The 20,580-nt window shown below is 45.1% G+C and overlaps 1 protein-coding gene across 2 annotated transcripts; it reads left to right on the forward strand.

Moving 5' to 3' along the window:
* Positions 1-1,677: 1,677 nt before the first annotated feature.
* On the forward strand, positions 1,678-19,721 carry Rcn2 (reticulocalbin 2). Of its 2 annotated transcripts, none has more exons than XM_070042818.1 (7): positions 1,678-2,006; positions 2,510-2,615; positions 6,773-6,969; positions 12,996-13,109; positions 15,933-16,029; positions 17,837-17,979; positions 18,879-19,721. In XM_070042818.1, the coding sequence occupies exons 1-7, from the start codon at positions 1,854-1,856 to the stop codon at positions 19,029-19,031; spliced, it is 963 nt and encodes a 320-aa protein (XP_069898919.1). In that variant the 5' UTR covers positions 1,678-1,853; the 3' UTR covers positions 19,032-19,721. The 2 variants fall into 2 exon arrangements, with proteins under 2 accessions (XP_069898919.1, XP_069898921.1); XM_070042820.1 differs by having other exon boundaries at positions 13,008-13,109.
* The last annotated feature ends 859 nt before the right edge of the window (positions 19,722-20,580 follow it).

The raw sequence follows: 20,580 nt of genomic DNA on the forward strand, positions 1-20,580 counted from the left end.
CTTTCCTGCCTGGGCTGGCTTTGAACTGTGGATCCTCAGATCTCAGCCTCCTGAGTAGCTAGAATTACAGGCTTGAGCCACCGGCGCCCAGCTTCTTTATTTTTTATTTTTTTATATTTTTTTGTTTTTGGGTCCGGTCGTGGGGCTTGAACTCTGGGCCTGGATGCTGTTTCTCAGCTCAAGGCTAGAGCTCTACCACTTGAGCCACAGCACCACTTCTGGCTTTTTTCTTTTTGCTTATGTGGTGCTGAGGAATCGAACCCAGGGCCTCAGGCATGCAAGGCAAGCGCTCTACCACTGAGCCACCATCCCAGCCCGGTGCCCAGCTTCCTGTAAGCTTTTATTGCAAGCTTTTCTTTACTCAAGGCTAGCACTCTACCACTTGAGCCACACCTCCAGTAGCTTTTTGCTACTTGGAAATAAGTCTTTTGGATTTGTCTGCCTGGGCTGACTTCGAATCTTGATCCTCAGATCTCAGCTTTCTAAATAGATTAGATTACAGACTTGAGTAACCATTGTCCAGCTTAATTTTCCAATTTTATTTATTTATTTTTGCTGGTCCTGGGGCTTGAACTCAGGACCTGGGCACTATCCCTTAGCTTCTTTTGCTCAAGGCTAACACTCTACCACTTGAGGCACAGCTCCATTTCTGGCTTTTTCCAGGTAGTCCTGGAAACTGGAGTCCCCAGTTTATTGGAGTTTCCAAGTCATTTATTGGAGTAGTTTATTGAAGGTCTCATGGACTTGCCTGCCCTGGCTGGCTTCCAACCACAATCTTCATATCTCAGCCTCCTGAGTAGCTAGGATTACAGGTTGAGCCACCGGTGCCCGGCTAATCTTCCAACTTTTATTTTTTTGGGGGGGGGGTCCGGTCCTGGGGCCTGAACTCTGGGCCTGGGCACTGTCCCTCAGCTCTTCAGCTCAAGGCTAGCGCTCTACCACTTGCACAGCGCCACTTCCAGCTTATTTCTTTTTGCTTATGTGGTGCTGAGGAATCGAACCCAGGGCCCCAGGCATGCAAGGCAAGCCCTCTAACACTGAGCCACCTTCCCAGCCCTAATCTTCCAACTTTTTAAGGTCATCTTTTTACTATGCCCATTTTATACAAATGAGCCAACAGGCTCTCCTGGGGGGGGGGGGGTCAGGAATTTTAGCCAGGTCATATGTTAACCACGAAATAGAGCATCAGATACCAACACGTGGCTGCAGTTCTTGGCATAGTGATGATGAAATAAGATTCATCCAAGATGGGAAAATGGATACTTTGGATTGGTTCCTTGAGCAAAGATTTTTCAAGATATAGTAGAGTTTTCGCCAAAATCTCCAGCCTCTTCCTCTGATGGGAAGCCAGTAGGGGCACACAAGAGTAGACAAGGAGTTCCTGGTGGGATCCAACGAGGCTGATGGGAAGAACAGGCAGAGATGAAGTGAGGGACTTGTTTGCGGAAGGTACCGCGCGGAAGAAGACAGACAGGGGAGCTGGATGTGCGGTACCCGAGGACCCGCCTGCATCCCTGTGCCCCTGAGCAACTGCGACCACTCCATCGCTAGGCCCCGCCCCTCACCCCGCGAGGACGCCTCCCCGCCGAGACCCTCCAATCAGCAGCTCTGCCTTGAGTCCCGCCCCCTTCCCGACAGCGGCTATATAAACCGGCGCCCAGCGCGCCTCCGCAACGCAGTCGACGTTTGGGGGCCGTGTGGCACGTCGTGCTTCGGGCCCGCGGCGTCCTCGGCCTCTCCGGTCCGCGGCGCCGCCCCTCCGTGACCACCGGCCGGGCCGCGCACCGCCGCCGACTCTGGGCCCCGCCTTGCCTCCCTGCCCCGCCACTCGTCCTCGGCTTCGGGCCGGCGCGATGCGGCTGGATCCCGGGCCCGCGGCGCTGGCTGTGGCGGTGATGCTGTTGCTGTGCGCCGCGGCGGCCGGCGCGGGCCAGGCCGAGGAGCTGCACTACCCGCAGGGCGAGCACCGCGCCGACTACGACCGCGAGGCGCTGCTGGGCGTCCAGGTGGGCGGCCGGGCCCGGGCCCGCGGCGGGCTTTGTCCCGGGACAAAGGGGGACGGCCGCGCCGGGCCTGGCTGGAGCGGCCTGACAAAGGGGGTCGGCCGCGCTCGCTCTCCGGGGCTCTCCCCTCCCCGCCTCTCCCCCCTTCCCTCCCCTCTCCCCTCCTTCCTCCCCCCCTCCCCTCCTCGCGGGGTGGGGGCGGGGAGGGAGACCCTGGGGCCTATAAAATTAGCCTGAGGAGCTGGCGAGGCCTCAGCGGGGTGTCTTGCCTGCCATGCCCTGGGACACTGGGGGTGTGGGTGGGGTAGGGGACCAGGGGCCGGGTCACTGGGGGGTGTGGGTGGGGTAGGGACCAGGGGCCTTAAGAGAGCGAGTGTGGATCACCCCGACAGTGTTCGGGCGTGTAAACAAGGGTGTCGCTAGCTAGGACCCCTGTGCACGCCCCACTGGTGGTAGTAAGGCGTAGCGCTCTTATAAACCGTAACCCCCCACCCCCACCCCCAAAGGAAGACGTCGATGAATATGTCAAACTCGGTCCCGAAGAGCAGCAAAAAAGACTGCAGGCGATCATAAAGAAAATTGACTCCGACTCCGACGGCTTTCTCACTGAAGGTGAGGAGAGAGATCCCCTTGCCTGATAGGAACGAATATTTTAAAACAGGAATGCCTGTCAAATGTAGATTTTTTTCTAAGGTGGAGCAACAAGTTAGAGGTGGAGGTACCGTGACATAAAAGGGCAGTTTTATACCTGAAAGTAAGTGATCCAAGTAAAACTAGGTTTCTCCAGTAAAATATAATCACGGATCCAGTGGTTATATGTGGGAGTCATAGCTTGAGACACCCTCTTCCGAACTGAAAAATTCATCTTAGAAATAAGGCACCCAGTCATTTACTGTTCCTTTGATAGGCACTTGATTAAAATTTTAAGAATTTGCGCTTAAAAAAAATAAGTAGAAAAAGACCCGTTGCATGTGAATACTGTTGATTGTAACATAATAGGAGTGGATATAGGTGGGCATTGGTGGCTCATGCCTGTAATCCTAACTACTCAGGAGGATGAGATCTGAGGATTGAGGTTTGAAGCCAGCCTAGGCTAGAAAGTCGGTGAAGTTCTTATTTCCAGTAAATACTCAGAAAAAGCCAGAAGTGGCACTGTGGCTCAAGTGGTAGAGGACACCCTTGAGCAAAAGAAGCTCAGTGCCCAGGCCCTGAGTTCAAGCCCCCAGGACTGGCAACAACAACAACAACAAAAGGTGCTAAGTAAGAACCATCTTGTCCAGCTCTCTGTAGATGAAACAAATCCATAGGGGTAAGTCCTTCCTCCCACAAGTAAATGGCAAAGCCAAGACTAGAATCCAGATAATCCTACTGTTAATTCAGGGTTTATTTGTTGTTTTATTTTTATTTTTTGCCAGTGTGGGTCTTGAACCAATAACCTGAATGCTGTCTACGAGCCTTTTTTGCTCAAGGTTAGTGCTCTACCACTCCAGTGGTGGTATCATGCCAGAGCTCCATTTCCAGCTTTTTTGTGGTTAACTGGAGATAAGAGTCTCATAGACTTTGCTGCCCAGACTGGCTTGAAACCACAATCCTCAGATCTCAGCCTCCTCCTGAGTAGGTAGGATTACAGGCATGAGCCACCAGCAGGTACTAATTCAGTTGTAATGTCCTCCATTAAAAAAAAAGTTCTGGTCAATAGGCTCATAAGTCAGAAGTGACAGAATGATAGATACAAATTATTAAAAGAATGTTGTAAATTGCCACTGCTTCTCCTCATTGTTTAGTTCAACTGATAAACCCTACCAACTTTCTAAGTTGAGCTTCAAAAAAAAAAATTCAGGTTATTGTGACTTTTAAAGTTAGCTATCTTGCTGTAACTCTCATTTAAATGTTGCTTAGCATCCAAGGAATGAAATTTCTGGCGAGAGAATTCTTTTTTTTGGGGGGGGGTCCAGTCGTGGGGCCTGGGCGCTGTCCCTCACCTCTTGAGCTCAAGGTAAGCGCTCTACCACTTGAGCCACAGCACCACTTCTGGCTTTTTTTTTTCTTTTTGCTTATGTGGTGCTGAGGAATCGAACGTAGGGCCTCATGCATGCAAGGCAAGCAGTCTACCACTAAGCCACCTTCCCAGCCCCCTGGTGAGAGAATTCTAAACTGATAAATTTAAGATGTGTTATCAGTGACTTGGAGATGTCCTTAGGAATATTACTGATTACTGATACTTAAACCACAGAAACCTTTGAACTGTCATTCAGTATAAGAATTGGTCCACCTTCCACTAGAATGGACAGAATGAGTAGCTGAAAGTAGTACTTGTCAGGACCCAGATAAAGATTTCAGTCCAGAGTTTTAGTTCACATATCAGAAAACAAGTATAAAAAGGTAAAATACCCCTCCTTATTGTAAAACTGAAGGGTAAAACTGTTTCTGATCTGTTCAATCTCTATTATTTATGCCACACTATATCTTTAAGACTTTGTGATGGTACTCAAGAAAACCCACAGTCTATGAGAGGATCAGTAACAATTCTGATTTGTACATGGAGGGCCAGGACTAGATCCAGGTTCTTGAAAAGTGGAGGTTCATGACAGCACCCACTGGCACACACCTGTAGTCCCAACTGCTCTAGAGGCTGAGGCAAGAGGAAAGAAGTAGAGATTCTTTTTTTTTTTTAAGTAGTCGTACAAGGGAATTTTAATTCAATAGTCAGTTTGTGAGTACAATATATCTTGATTAATGTCACCCCTTCCATCAGTCTCTCCCATTTCTCCCAAGCCCACCTATCATTTCAGTTTTTCTTAGTATATTCATAGAAGTAGAGATTCTTAGGAAAGCCAAAGTTCAGCTGGGCACCTGTGGCTTATGGCTGTAATCCTAGCTACTTAAGAGGCTAAGATCTGAGGATCTCGGTTCAAAGTCAGTCAGGACAGGAAAGTTCATGAGACAGCTCTTCAATTAACCACCAGAAAATTGGAAGTGGCACTGTGGCTCAAGTGGTAGAGTGTTTGCCTTGAGCTGAAGAGCTTAGAGACAGTGCCCAGGCCAAGAGTTCAGGCCCCACAACCGACAAAAAAAAAAAAAAGCCAAGGCTTTGAAGTCAAGTGTAGGTTTGAATCTGGACTCGGCTGCATTTTATCTGTTAGGCATTGGACCTTTCTTAATCTTAGTTCTCTGAACTGTGAAATAGTGATGAGGATAATGGCCTTGTTTGGAAGACAAGACAGATTAGAATTCCAGATAGGTAGCAGTTGTTCAATGTGTGGTTGCATAATAATTCTGCCCTGGTTAGTTTCAGGAGAGAGAATTTGTCTTTTGTGTTTCTGTTTACTAGACCTTTCCCAAACCAGCAGAAATGTCCTAGCCAGTCTGTTTTTTAATTTATTGTTTGTTATGGGGTTTGAACTCGGTGCCTAGGTGCTGTCCCTGAATTTGCCACAGCTCTACTTCTGGTTTTTAGGTGGTTCATTATAGATCAGAGTCTCATGGACTTTCCTGTCCAGGCTGGCTTCAAACTGCAGTCTCAGATCACAACCTCCTGAGAAGGTAGAATTACAGGTATAAGCTCCAGCAGACTTTAAACCACCAGCACCTTACCTTTAGCCCAAACACTATACAATCATGCTCTTTCTTGCAAATGAATGTTATCTCCCCATCCCTTTTCTGTAATGCAGTGTAGTCAGAAGTTGATCTGAAAGAAGATGTTTGAGATTTAAGAACTTTTTTTCCCTCATTATCTCAGGTACTGAGGTTAGGACAGCTGTTGCAAGAAGGGCAATAATTGCTTGTTGGGTGCCAGTGGCTCATGCCTGTAATTTTGACTATTCAGGAGGCTGAGATCTGAGGATTGCAGTTCAAGCCTGAGCAGGAAAGCCCATGAGACTCTTGCCTCCGGTTATCCACCAAAAAGCCAGAAATGGCTTAAGTGGCAGAGCACAAAAGCTCAGGGACAACACATAGGTCCTGAGTACAAGTTCAGGACTGCTACCAAAAAAAAAAAAATAGTAATAATAATTGCTACCCACAACCTTGTGAGATTGTCTCTTTTAAAGGGAATGTACTATAACAGTGTTTGTCAAACTTCAATCCCTTGAATATCATCCTAACTTAAACCAGGTCTACTTACCATCTATTATTTCCTTTAATATATATTGATCCAGCCAGGCACTGTGGCACCTCCCTATAATCCCACCACTGGGGAGATGGAGGAAGGAAGGATTCAAGTGTGAAATCGGTCTTAGCTATATAGCAAGACATTGTTTCAAAAAAAAAAAGAAAGAAAGAAAAAAGAACCATTAACAAACATAAGGGATACACACGTTTTGAATATAGTATAATATATATATATGGATTTTATATAATAATTCATATTTAGTCTGAAGGAAGACATTGTACTCCTCTCATAAATGACAAGTGATTTTTCTAATGCATACTAAATAGTTATTCAAATACTTGGGGCTACTAGGGAGCTCTGTGGTGTTTAGCACAGGTTATTTTGCAAGTTTCAGAGATAATACATTTAAAAAAAAATTAAAAGGTGCAGTTTTGGCCACTTGGTAATTCATTCTGCCAACCCAGAGCAGGCTCTTGCCACGTGTGTTGTGCTGTCATGATCCAGGCTTAGACTTCACACAGTCTCCTACCTGCTTGCCCCAGTTTTTACCCAGTACTGCCAACAGTGGGGTTACTTCTTCCTGAGAGGGTTTCGCAACCCTCACTACCCAGATGAGAATTCCTGTCAACATTCATTGTGTCCTGGGAAATTCCCATAGGTGAACTCAGCCAGTGGATTCAGATGTCTTTTAAGCATTATGCCATGCAGGAGGCCAAACAGCAGTTTGTGGAATACGATAAAAACAGTGATGGGACGGTGACATGGGACGAGTACAACATTCAGATGTACGACCGAGTGATCGACTTCGATGACAACACAGCCCTGGACGACGCGGAGGAGGAGTCCTTTAGACAGGTGAGCACAGGCGGATCCTGTCTTAGGAACACAGGAGGCCCCTGTGTGGACTGGCCACCTTGTTCTCCACCCAGGCCCCCCTTGTTCCACTCCAATGCTCTCTTTGATGCTTTCCTTACCAGCCCAACTCAGTCCCCATTTCCACAGTGGCTTTTTAAATGTAGGTTTTTTTTTTTTTTTTTGGTCGGTCTGTGCCTGGGCACTGTCCCTCAGCTCAAGGCTAGCTCTCTACCACTTCTGGCTTTTTCTGTTTATGTAGTGCTGAGGAATTGAACTCAGGTCCTCATGCATGCTAGGCCAGCACTCTTCCACTGAGCATCACCTTCCCAGCCCTAATGTTGTAGGTCTTTAATATCATTATTTGATTTTTTTTTTCACCCTTTCATGGTGGTAGGATTGAACTCTGGGCCTGGGTGCTGTCCCTGAGCTCTTCAACTCAAGGTGAGCCGCTCTACCACTTTGAGCCACAGCACCACTTCTGGTTTTCTGGTGGTTCATTGGAGACAAGAGTCCCAGATTTTCCTGCCTGGGCTGGCTTTGAAGCGCAATTCTCAGATCTCAGCCTCCTGAATAGCTAGGACTACAGGTATGAGCCACCAGTGCCTGGCTTTTTTTTTTTTTTTTTTTTTTTTGCCAGTCCTGGGGCTTGAACTCAGGGCCTGGGTACTGTCTCTAAGTTTTTCTGTTCAAGGCTAACATTCTATTACTTAGAGCTCTACTTCCTTATTAGATGATTTTGATCAACATTCAACTATCAGTTTTATATATTAGAAGTTTTATTATATTAGAAGGCTCTGTTGGCATATCCTTCTTGGAAAAAAAGCAACACTAGTTTTAGTTAAAATAACTCACCTGCAAAAAAAAAACCTAACACTAATGGTACTATAAACAGAAAATTTTAGCACTTTAACCATTTTTAAATTCAGCAGTGAGGCTGGGAATGTGGCTTTAGTAATAGAGTAATAGAGTGCTTGCTTAATGTGCATGAAGCCCTGGATTCAATTCCTCAGTACTGTATATACAGAAAAAGCCGGAAGTGGTGCTGTGGCTCAAGTGGTAGTGTTAGCTTTAAGCAAAAACAGTTCAGGGACAGTGCCCAGGCCCTGAGTTCAAGCCCCGGGACTGGCACCTTGTCCCTACCCCCAAAATTATAATTTAGTACTACTAAGTACATTCATCTAATTGTGCAGCCAGTCTTTCATGTATTTTAGTCTTGCAGAACTGAAAGCTGTACCCGATTTGCCCATTAAACACTAACTCCTCTTCCCACGCTCCTCCCCCAGGCCTGGCAGTGTTCCACTTTGGGTCTGCATTTACTATCAGGTACCTTACCAACGAAGGGCGGTGCGTGTTTGTCTCTGTGACTGGCTTACTTCACTTCCCATGCTGTCCTCAAGGTTCTCCCATGGTGTGGCATGTGTCAGAATCTCTTACCTAAAAAAAGCCAAAGGATACTCTGTAGTGCGTATGTTGGTGTGTCACATAGTGTTTATGCATTCCTTACCAACACTGCTGTGGGAAATGGCTCAATGGACCTGCTGCACAGATCCCACTTTTACCTCCTGCTTTCATTTCTTTTGGGTACATGCCCAGAAATGAGACTGTTGATTTGAATTCTGCTTTTGTTTTATGTATTTTTGTTGCCAATTCTTGGGCTTGGACTCAAGGCTTAGATGCTGTTTCTAAGCATTTTTGCTCAAGGTTAGCACACTACCACTTGAGCCATAGCTCCTCTTCTGGCTTTTTTTTTTTTGTTGGTTAATTGGAGATCAGAATCTTAAAGACATTGCTGCCCAGGCTGATTTTAAACTGCCATCTTCAGATCTTATCCTCCAGCTAGGATACAGCATGAGCTGCAAGTGCCCGAGTGTTTTGTTTTGTTTTGTTTGTTTATTTATTTATTTGTCTGTCATGGGACTTGAACTCTAGGCCTGGGCACTGTCCCTCAGCTCTTCAGCTCAAGGCTAGCACTCTAGCACTTGAGCCACAGCACCAATTCCGGTTTTCTGGTGGTTTATTGGAGATAAAGAGTCTCACAGACTTTCCTGCCTGGGCTGGCTTTGAACCATGATCCTCACATCTCAGCCTCCTGAGTAGCTAGGATTACAGGTGTGAACCACTGGTGCCCAGCTGTTTTTAATTTTTTTTAAAGAACCACCATACTGTTTCCCATGGCCCTGCACCCTTTAAAACAACCCAAGATTCACTATCACTGAGTTCCGTGGCATGTTGTATCTTTATTATTGCAATGTAGTCATAAACAGAAATGAAGAAAACAATTTAGTAGGGTGGCCAGTGGCTCACACCTGTACTCCTAGCTACTCAGGAGGCTGAGATCTGAGAATCATGGTTCAAAGCCAGCCCAGGCAGGAAAGTCCGTGAGACTTATCTCCACTGAACCACCAGAAAACCGGAAGTGGCACTGTGACTTAAGTGGTAGAGAGCTCACCTTGAGCTGAAGAGCTCAGTCAGCGCCCAGACCCAGAGTTCAAGGCCCATGACTGACCAAAAATAAATTAATTAATTAAATAAATAAATGTAGGAATTAGCAACTTACCAAGATTTTTTATCAAGATTTCTGAAGTATTTGGGGGGAGGGGGGAGTCAGTCATGGGGCCTGAATGCTGGGCCTGGGCGCTGTCCCTCAGCTCTTCAGCTCAAGACTAGTGCTCTACCATTGAGGCACAGCGCCACTTCCAGCTTTTTCTGCTTATGTGGTGCTGAGGAATCAAACCCAGAGCTTCATGTGTGCAAGGCAAGCGCTCTACCACTGAGCCACCTTCCCAGCCCCCTGAAGTTTTATTAAATTAAGAATATATCAACACAAGTAAAAGGTTGTGGTAAAATAATTTTAAAGATTGTGTGTGTGTTCAGATGCACACGTCCGTGCCCGTGCCTCTTCTGAGGCTTGAACTCAGGGCCTGGATTCTGTTCCTGAGTCTTTTTTGCTCAAGGTTAACGCCCTACCATTTGAGCCGCAGCTCCATTTTCAGCTTTTTATCTTTTTGGGGGTTAGAGATAAGAGTCTGATAGACTTTCCTGCCCAGGCCAGCTTTGAACCATGATCCTCTGATCTCAGCCTCCTCAGTAGCTGGGATGACAGGCGTGAGCCACCAGTGCCAAGCAAGACTCACCTTTTAAAAATTCGGCACCTGCTAGTATTCTGAAGGAATTGTGTACCCAAATAAACACCTTCCAGCAGGAATCCTTATTGATGGTTGACAACCCAGGAATGTCTCTTTTTCTTTTTCTTTTTTTTTTTTTTTCCTTTTTGGGTCCGGTCGTGGGGCTTGAACTCTGGGCCTGGGCGCTGTCCCTCAGCTCTTCAACTCAAGGCTAGTGCTCTACCACTTGAGTCACAGCACCACTTCCGGCTTTTTTCTTTTTGCTTATGTGGTGCTGAGGAATCGAACTCAGGGCCTCGGGCATGCAAGGCAAGCGCTCTACCACTGAGCCACCTTCCCAGCCCATGTCTCTTTTTCATGTATATAATTTTTCTTTAAGTCATAAAGAGGATGTAAACTCAGGGATTTGAGTAGGTAGGCAGATGCTCTACCATGGATCCCAGTACCTACTGGCCCTGATAAACACATTGGTTAGATCATCTCATTACCTGAGTTTTGCCTTCTTGTATGTACTAAGTTTTCATGTGGACAGTTTGGAGTAGTGACTCTTTCTGACATAGTGTAAAGTTGGGGACCTTCCTGGCCAGTGAGCTGGTAAGTGCCCATGTGTAGGCAGTAATGACTTACGTAGGATGTAGCTTCCTGAGCTGATCTGAAGTGTAAGACTAGATTTGTGTTCTGGGTCACAATTCCTTCTTGTAAAATCGGTTTTGCTCCCCTTGTTTCTTTTATAGGACAGAGACTAACACTTTCCTTTTTATTTCTTGGTGCCTTGGCCTCTGGTAGAACACAAAGGTTTTTTTGTTTGTTTCTTTTTTGTCAGTCCTGGGGCTTGAACTCAGGGCCCAGGCGCCGTGCCTAAGCTCTTTTTTTTTTTAATCATTAATTTTAATTGCAAATTTGATTTTATAGCTCTTTCTCCACCTTTTTTTTTTTTTTTTTTTTTGTCAGTTGTGGGCCTGAACTCTGGGCCTAGGAGCTGTCCCTCAGCTCTTCAGCTCAAGGTACGTGCTCTACCACTTGAGCCACAGCACTACTTTCTCTTTTTTCTGCTTATGTGGTGCTGAGGAATCAAACCCAGAGCCTCGTGCATGCAAGACAAGCGCTCTACCACTGAGCCACCTTCCCAGCCCATGCCTGAGCTCTTTTGCTCAAGGCTAGTGCTCTCCCACTTTGATCCACAGTTCCACTTCCAGTTTTTGAGTGGTTAATTGGAGATAAGAGTCTCACAGGGACTTCCTGTTCAGTTGGCTTGAACCACCAATCCTCAGATCTCAGCTTCCTGGGTAGCTAGGATTACAGGCGTGAGCCACCAGCACCTTGTGAACACAGAGGTTTTATATAGACAAAAGTAAGAGTGTGCAAGTGTGAAACTGACACAGCTTTTTTTGTTGCTGATTTTTGTTTTATTTTTTGACTTGTTGCTTCAAAATCAGACTGTTGAAGTGTATTTGCTTTTAAATTGTGTTCAAATGGAAATGAAATGTGAATCAGAAAATACTACTTTCCTCTTATTTTTTTTTTTTTCTTTCAGAAATTTCACTGTGTTGAAAGAGATCCTTTCTTTCCATAGGCAGATTTGGCCAAATTTGGCTCCCCATTCTGGAACATGGGCCTTTTGGCTGTACTTTGAAAGGTTCTTTCATAAGGAAATCTAAACACTGACTCTTGTGAATAGAGAATTATTCAGAAATAACTCGATGGACCCCACAGAGTGTCTTAGGTGGTTTGTCTGCCTTTCCCTAGATTAAACCTGAACATAAAATGCAAATGATTTTAGAGTGTTTGAAATTATAAAATATTATTATAAAAAGTATAAAACATGAAAGAGCAGCTGTTGTTTGGGAACAAAGTATGTTTTCTTCTCTGGGGTAACTGGGTAAGGGGCCCCAGCTTGCCGAGTATGGACAAAACCTCTACCAGTGTCAGCATTGGTAAAGAACTGGTGTTTGGGTAAGTGACTGTTTCCTAACCTATTATTCCAACAAAGCTGGAGAGCATTCCTTGCCAACAGTGAAGTACGCAAATTACCAGCTTAAAAAATATCCAAGCTATGCTTTGAAAATGTACAGTTGAGTGTTTATCTCAGGATAGGACCCACTTAGGCTTTTCATGTTTATTTCTGAATATACGGTTAGCACATTAAAGAGTACCGTGGCTCACGCTTGTAATCCTAGCTACTCAGTAGGCTGAGATCTTAGGATCGCAGTTCAAAGCTAGCCCAGACCCTAAGTTCAAACTCCAGAACTGGCATTTAAAAAAAAAAAAAAAAGAGTGGGCTTCCAAATATTGGGGATGTATTCTAATCATGTGAGATTCTCGATGAAAAAGGATTATTCATTTGAAACATATTAACATGTTTTTGAAAAATCATTTCAAAGATGACAACAACAACAAAACCCAACTCTACAAGAGTAGCCACATGATGTAAACTTCCTGTCTGGACCATTCCCAAGTTAGTAAGAAGCACTCTTGAAGAAGGAGCTACCTTAGGACCACTAGGGGGTCCAAGTGTAATACATTTTTAGTAAGCTGTATTTTGACAAGTAGAGATTGTTATCCTAATTTTATAGAGGAGGAAATCAGAGGTTAAGCAGTTTTCCCTGAATACCACAGCTACTGAGTGCTGTCATTGGAATCTACACTAGCATTTTTGTGTCTGTGTAACCTTTAATGTCTAATTATTCTCCCAGTGTCCCTTTAGAAGAACATTGTAAAGATGAATAAAGTAATCGGGTATTGCAGGGACAGTACGAGGGCTTTGTGGTTGCTAGACAGGTGATCCACTACTCCAATCACATCCCTAGCCCCAAGACTATACTTTAATTAGCACCTGGTTTGTGGTTTCAAAGTATTTTTAATATAATGCTGAGGGTTTTCAAAATTTTTTAATTTTCAAAGCTTCATTTAAAGGACAAGAAGCGATTTGAAAAAGCTAATCAGGATTCGAGCCCTGGTTTGAGCCTTGAAGAATTCATTGCTTTTGAACATCCTGAAGAAGTTGATTATATGACGGTAAGGAATAAAAGAACTTGAGAATTACTGACTAGTAAGTCATTAAAAATGAATTGTATTGCCAGTTATGCCTTCATCCTAGCTACTCAGGAGGCTGAGATCTGAAGATCATGGTTCAAAGCCAGCCCAGGCAGGAAGGTCTGTGAGACTTTTGTGTCTAGTTAACCACAAACAGCTGGAAGTGGCGCTGTGGCTCAAATGGTAGAGTGCTAGCCTTGAGCAGAATAGCTCAGGGACAGCACCCAGACCCTGAGTTCAAGCCCCAGGATTGGCACCAAAGGGAAACAAAAGTCATGGTCAGAATAATAAGCTGCCTTGAATAAGAAGGCAACAGGTCCATTTTTCTCCCTAGCTCAGTGCTGGGAGACGCTTATTAACACTACTTGCTACTGTTGAGCTTCTATCCGCTGTCTTGGCACAGGATTCATGACCTAATTTAAGAGCAGTGCTGGGCACAGTTTAGGTGCCAGAAAGTTAATTTGGGTCAAGCTAATAGGGTTCTAGAACAGCCGGCAAAGGATACTGGGCCTTGACTTGTTGGAGAGTAAGAGCAGTTGCCTGGAGCACAGGGAGTCACAAGACACGAAGGGCCTCTGCATGCACATAGCCCTGCTAGGAGAGCCTGCACTGATCAGCACTTTGACGAAAACACGAGCAGGAATGTTGATTACTAATTACGTATAAGAAACAGAAATGGCCTGGGTGCTAGTGGCTCACACCTGTTATCCTAACTTTTCAGGAGGCTGAGATCTGAGGATCACAGTTCAAAGCCAGCCTGTGCAGAAAAGTCTGTTAGACTCTCCAATAAATACTGAGAAAAAGCCAGAAGTGGCACTGTGGCTCAAGTGGTAGAGCTCTAGCCTTGGACACAAAGAGGCTCAGGTATAATGCCCAGGCCCTGAGTTCAAGCCCCAGGACCAGCAAAAAAATATGACCCTAGAGGATTCTTTTTTTGTGGGGGGTAAGGGTGGGTTTTGTTGTTGTTTGTGTTTTGGTACTGGGCTTTGAAACTGGGACCATACATTTACTAGGGCAGGTACTCTACCACTCGAGCCATGCCTCCAGCCTTTTTGTTTGCTTTCTTTTTCAGATAGGGTCTTAAGGATTTGCCTGGATCAGCCAGCCTTAGACCATGATCCTCTTACCTATGCCTCCATGTATCTGGGCTATCAACCCATCAAGTGTGTACCACAGCACCCAGATATTTGAGATGGGGGTCTCATTAAGTTTTTGCCAGGACTGACCTTGAATGGCCGTCCTGATCTCTGCCTCCTAAGTAGCTGGGATTCCATGAATGAGCCACTGGACTCAGTTCCAAAATTCCAGCCATGGCAGCATTATGGAAATGAGTCTACTTTTTCCCAAGAGTATTACTTGAATCATTTTAACCAGTGGTTCTTACATATTACTGGGTCATAGACTCCCTTAGAAGTATGGTAAAACTGGATTCTGACTCAGAACAATTATATATATATATTAACACCCAGTATATTGGATCATAATTTTAAGGACAGTCCCTTGATCATTCCTCTAAAACTAATTTTTGGGCCCTTAGATTAAGACTCCTCCTAGGTACAAACTGTAAATTTTGATTTAAGCAAAGACAAGAAATTGTATGTGTTATCGATGAAGCTCCCATATCTGTCTAGAATGGGAGACAGACATTACATTTGGGGTTGAGGTCATGGATGTACTCAGGACCAGCTGAGAAGGAAGGAAGAGCAGGGTGGTGATGAATGACTTGGCTATCTTCCAAGAAGGAGCTGTGGCCAAGGGAGATGGCGGCTGGAGAGAGGCAGGATTTGCTGAAGGTGACAGAAGGCGTGGAAGTAGGGTGTCTAGACGGGGGCTTTAACGGGGAGGTGCAGTGCTGGCCAACAGGAACCTTTCAGAAGACTTCCATCATGGGAAGAAAGGGGAGAGTTTTTATCAAGAATCTACAGGAGGCCCTGTTCCAATATGTGTCAGAAAAGAAGAGGTGGAAGTTGGGAAACATTGCTTTGTGGCCGCCTCCACTGCAGTGGCGGACATCAGATACTGGGAGAGGTTTACGTTTCTGCAGCCTCTAGGCTTAATGGTGTAGGAGAGAGGTGGGGGTGGTAAGGGTCTGACGTGCAGGCTGGGAGGTGATGGGAGGTGCCAAGTAGCTGATCTCCCAACAGGTAATGCCCTCGGAGGCCCCGCCCTTTGGGTCTGGGAAGATTGGTTGTTGGGTAGGAGGAAGGCGTAGGTTGAGGTGCTGGCATTTCAGCTTGGAGGAAGAACACGGCTCTGGGTAGAGGTGTCAGATAGTGTTCTTTAGAGCTGCTGCTAGATTGGAGGAAACTAGAGCAGAAGAGGTGGCCTTTTTGAGAGGGAGGGGAACATGCAGAAAAGAGGGGCCTGGGGCCTGCCTTGGGTGTTGAAGGGTTCAAGAGACTGAACTGAGTTCTTCCAAGCATCAGGATCAGGAGTACAACTTGAAACTACTGTTCCCCAGCTACCAAAATTGTCCTTCAAGTCTGGACAATCCCCTGAAGAAATTCTATAATATACATTCTGTGGTGGGCTTGACTTTTTGTAGGGGGGTTGGGAGAAATGCTGGTCTTGGGGTTTGAACTCAGGTTCTGTCCCTGAGCTGCTTTTGCTCAAGTCTCGTGCTCTGCCATTTGAGCTACAGCTCCATTTTCAGTTTGGGTAGGCTTCATAACTTTTCTGCTTGGGCTGGCTTCAAACCACAATCCTCAGATCTCAGCCTCCTGAATCGTTAGGATAACAGGCAGGCGGGTACCACTGATGATTTTATGACTAAGCCTTGCTTCTCTCTTAATGTATGAACAACAGGAGTTCGTCATTCAGGAGGCGTTAGAAGAACATGACAAAAACGGTGATGGCTTTGTTAGTTTAGAAGAATTTCTTGGTGATTACAGACGGGATCCAAGTAAGTTTCCTGGAGTGAGGGAAATGGGAACTAAAGAAACCACAACAGACAGCCTTTATTCATGGAGCTTGACAGAAAAGTAGCTGAGCCAGCCCAGCCTGGCTTCTGCTTCCAGGCTAAGCCAGCACAGGATGGCTCAACCCCAGGACTGACAGCCTTTCTGAGATGCTGCCTTGCCTCATTCTCATTTTCACCTTGAGTTTCAAACATTTGTCCTCCTAACCAGTGTAATGCCACTGTCGATTCAAAAGGGGAAGGAAACTTGAGCTCTGGTGACTCACGCCTGTAATTCAAGCTACTCTAGAGGCTGAGATCTGAGAATCATGGTTCAGAGCCAGCTGGGGCAGGAAGGTCTGTGAGACTCTGATCTCCAATGAAATGCAAAAAAAAGAAAACAAAACCAGAAGTGGAGGGCTGGGAATGTGGCTCAGTGCTTGCCTAGCATGCATGAAGCCGTGGGTTCAATTCCTTAGTACCATATACACAGAAAAACCTGGAAGTGGTGCTGTGGCTCAAGAGGTAGAGGGCTAGCCTTGAGCCAAAGAAGGTCAGGGACAGTGCCCAGACTCAGAGTTCAAGCCCCAGGACCAGCAAAAACAAAAACCTGAAGTGAAGCTATGGTTTAAGTGGTAGAACATCAGCCAGGCCCTGAGTTCAAGCCTCAGGATTGTATCAAAATATATATCAAAAATGCAGTTTTTAAATGGATCACCTTATTGTGAATTTTTTTTAAGTTTTTTTTTTTGTCCATCGTGGGGCTTGAACTCTGGTCCTGGGCACTGTCCCTCAGCTCTTCAGCTCAAGGCGAGCGCTCTACCTCTTGAGCTACAGCGCCACTTCTAGTTTTCTGGTGGTTTATTGGAGATAGGAGTCTCACAGTCTCTCCTGCCCGGGCTGGCTTTGAACTGCGATCCTCAGATCTCAGCCTCCTGAGTAGCTAGGATTACAGGCGTGAGCCACCGGCGCCCGGCCATATATACTTTTTGAAACATAATATTTACATGAAAAATTTTACAGTAAAATTCACAATAAGGCCGGGTGCTGGCTCACACCTGTAATCCTAGCTACTCAGGAGGCTGAGATCTGAGGATCACGATTCAAAGCCAACCTGGGCAGGAAAGGCCATGAGACTCTTATCTCCATGTATCCCCCAGATAACTGGCATTGGTGCTGTGGCTCAACTGGTAAAGTGTTTGCTTTGAGCACAAGAGTTGAGGGACAGTACTCAGGTCTAGAGTTCAAATCCCATGACCAACAGAAAAACAAGCTATATATGGTCACATGTGAAGCAAAATATTGCCAGCTTAAACTTGGGCCTAGCCAGTACCAGATGAGTAGTGGTTAACAGAAGTGCTAGTGTGTAATACTGTGCAGCAAATTTTAAACTGGGTGGTTCTGATTCCTGTCTCTATTTTGGCTGATCCTGGGTTTGAACTCGGGCCTCTGCACTGTCCCTGAGCTTCTTTTTGTTCAAGATGAACATTCTACCACTTGAGCAACTTCTGGTTCCTTTGAGTAGTTTATTGGCGATAAATCTCATGGAGTTTCCTGCCCGGGCTGGCTTCAAACCATGATCCTCAGATCTTAGCCCCCTGAGTAGCTAGAATGACAGGCAGGAGCCACCGGCACCTCTATGTCTCTTTTGGAAAATAACTTGCATGTATTTCAGAACTTTTCAGTTAAGTAGCTGTGTTTCAGTGTTCTTCTTTTATGTAGTAATCTTTGCATTCCTTTCCTTTATTCCACCTATTACATACAGGTAATATTCTGTATGTCATCTATATTTTTGTGTGTCTGTTTTATTAAGCTGCAAACGAAGATCCTGAGTGGATACTTGTTGAGAAAGACAGATTTGTGAATGACTACGACAAAGACAGTGACGGCAGGCTTGATCCCCAGGAGCTGCTGTCCTGGGTGGTACCCAATAATCAGGGCATTGCCCAAGAGGAGGTAAGTATTACAGAACGACCGTTTTCTCCCTTGTGTGTGCACATGCACGTGCATGTGTGTGTTCCCACACAGTGCCATCAATAGGGAGTTCAGTGTCTTCAGCCAAAGAAAGAATGCAGTCATTGAGGACAGTTCTGAATTAAATCAATGTACTGTTGTATATGGTTAGGGAGACAAAGCTAAGATTCTGGAGCTGGGCGTTGGTAACTCAAGCCTGTCATCCTAGCTCTGAGATTTAAGGATCACAGCTCCAAGCCAGCCTACATAGACCAATGCACAAGACTCTTAATCTCTAATTAACCACCAAAAGAGCCAGGAGTAGCGCTGTGGCTCAAGTGTTAAGAGTGCTATCCTTGAGCAAAAGAAGCTCTGGAACAGTGCCCAGGCCCTGCGTTCCAACATGCAGGACCAGCACAAATTTGAAAAAAGATTATGCGTGGGCACAGTGGATAAAATGATAGTTTATATTTGCCTATGGGGCTCAAAGCGGATTGTAATGTAATTTTGCTTAATTTTGATTTCCTGAATTGGCTTTGTATGGAGACAAATTAAGAGAGGGGGGCTGGGAAGGTGGCTTGGTGGTAGAGTGTACTTGCCTTGGGTTTGGTTCCTCAGTACCACATACACAGAGAAGGCCAGATGTGGTGCTATGGCTCAAGTGGTAGAGTGTTAGACTTGAGCAAAAGAAGCTCAGGGACAGTGTTCAAGCCCCAGAGCTGGCAAAAAAAAAAAAAAAGAAATTTAAGAGGAGAGATAAAGCAGTGGTGCACAAACTCATTTACAGAGGGGGTTATAGCGAGATATGAGTCAGTTGTTGGCACAGCCAAACCATTGTGGCAGAATCACATTTCATTTGCTTCACGGCTCCTTGCTCACCTTTCCACTTGGGTCTGTTCAAGGCCGTTCATCTGATTGGTGAGATGGATTTGAACGGGGACAAGAAGCTGTCTGCAGAGGAGGTTCTGGAGAGCCAGGACTTGTTTCTCACCAGCGAGGCCACGGATTACGGGCGGCAGCTGCACGATGATTACTTCTACCACGATGAGCTCTGAGCACTACTGCAGCCTGGACCGCATCCGTTCAGAACTTCTGACCAGCTTTACTTTTGTGATAAAATATTGACAGATTTTACACTCTTCAGTCTAACTACAGCCAAAAGGATCTCCATGTAGGTTGTCATTTTGGCTTCTAGAAGAAAAAACAACAACAACAACAAAAACCTGATATTTGTTTCAAGATGTATTTGAAGAAGTTAAACATTAATATTGTGCTATGTGGCCATACAGTCTTTCCTAAACACGCCATCCGTTTAGTTCAGCCTTGTGGAATATTTCAATTCTTTCTCTGTACTTGAAAAAAAAAAAATGGAGGATTTTAGACCTGCTTGAACAATATTATTATTTAAGTAGTTTGTGACAGCTCTCCGGGTTCGTTTGGTTCTAAGTAGATCTAATTGGGAAACTGACAGGAAGACCAGTGTGTTTAGATTTAGGGGGTTTTTTTTGTTTTGTTTTTAAGGAACTTTCAAAAACTGTAAACCTCACATTCATGTTGCATTTGACTTAATTTTAAAATGGTTTCTCTAAAGGGTTCTGTCGTATGAAATAGAACTTTATATTTTTGCATATGTATAGATAGGAATTATATTTAATGTATAACTATAGCATTATGGTGAGTGGCATTTGACATGTCCCAGCCCTTTTTGTTTTTGACCGATTAAAGATGAACTTCCTTTGTATGTTTGTTGGCGCATCTTTAATTTTCCAGTCAGCCTCAGATTCAGCACAGGCTTTTCTGTGTCTGTATTATTTGCTTGTCTGTTCCTTTATTGGCATAGTTAGTTAAATTATTCAAGAATATTCAGTTATTCTTGGGACTTTTTTTTTTTTTTGTCCGCCCCTTGTCTGACACTTACTTTCATTCATTGGCTGCTGTTTTTTTTTTGTTTGTTTGTTTGTTTTTTTATGGTGCCAGTCCTGAGACTTCAATTCAGGACTTGAGCACTGTCCCTTAGCTTTTTTTACCTAAGGTTAGCACTTTGTCACTTGAGCCACAACTCTACTTCTAGCTTTTGGCTGGTTAATTGGGAATCAGAGTCTTGTGGACTTTCCTGCTTGGTTGGCTTTAACCCCAGATCCTCAGATCTCAGCCTCCTGAGTAGGTACGGTTACAAGCATGAGCCACTGGTGCCAAGCTACTTATTTTTTAAGGAATAGCGTGGTGTCTGTGATTTTCCTTAGTGCACAACGATGCTTATTCCTGAACCCTGGTGCTTGACACTTCCCGGTTTTGGTGGTCACAATTCTGTGAGGTAGATGCTCACCATGGCTTCTATTTGCATTTCCCTATTTTTGCCTTTTCCAAAATATCGTTGTTTAGCAATTTAGACTTGTTTCTCTAGGGGTTTTGTGGAACACTATACCTCTTTTTTTTGGTTGGTTGTGGACCTGAACTCGGCCTGGGTGCTGTCCCTGAGCTCTTTTGTTCAAGGCTAGGGCTCTACCATTTGAGCCACAGCACTACTATCAGTTTTCTGGGGGTTCGTGGGAGATAAAAGACTTTACAGCCCAGGCTGGCTTCAAACCACTTTCCTCAGATCTT

Source organism: Dipodomys merriami, unplaced genomic scaffold (assembly GCF_024711535.1).
Source record: "Dipodomys merriami isolate MVZ:Mamm:240054 unplaced genomic scaffold, mDipMer1.0.p SCAF_33, whole genome shotgun sequence".
NCBI lineage: Eukaryota > Metazoa > Chordata > Mammalia > Rodentia > Heteromyidae > Dipodomys > Dipodomys merriami.

Excerpts from the sequence above, each read along its gene's own strand:
- Rcn2 (XM_070042818.1), top strand. The coding sequence starts at position 1,854 with ATGCGGCTGGATCCCGGGCCCGCGGCGCTGGCTGTGGCGGTGATGCTG. Across the intron at positions 13,110-15,932 it reads AAGAAGTTGATTATATGACG|GAGTTCGTCATTCAGGAGGC; the intron begins GTAAGGAATAAA and ends TATGAACAACAG. Across the intron at positions 17,980-18,878 it reads AGGGCATTGCCCAAGAGGAG|GCCGTTCATCTGATTGGTGA; the intron begins GTAAGTATTACA and ends GGTCTGTTCAAG.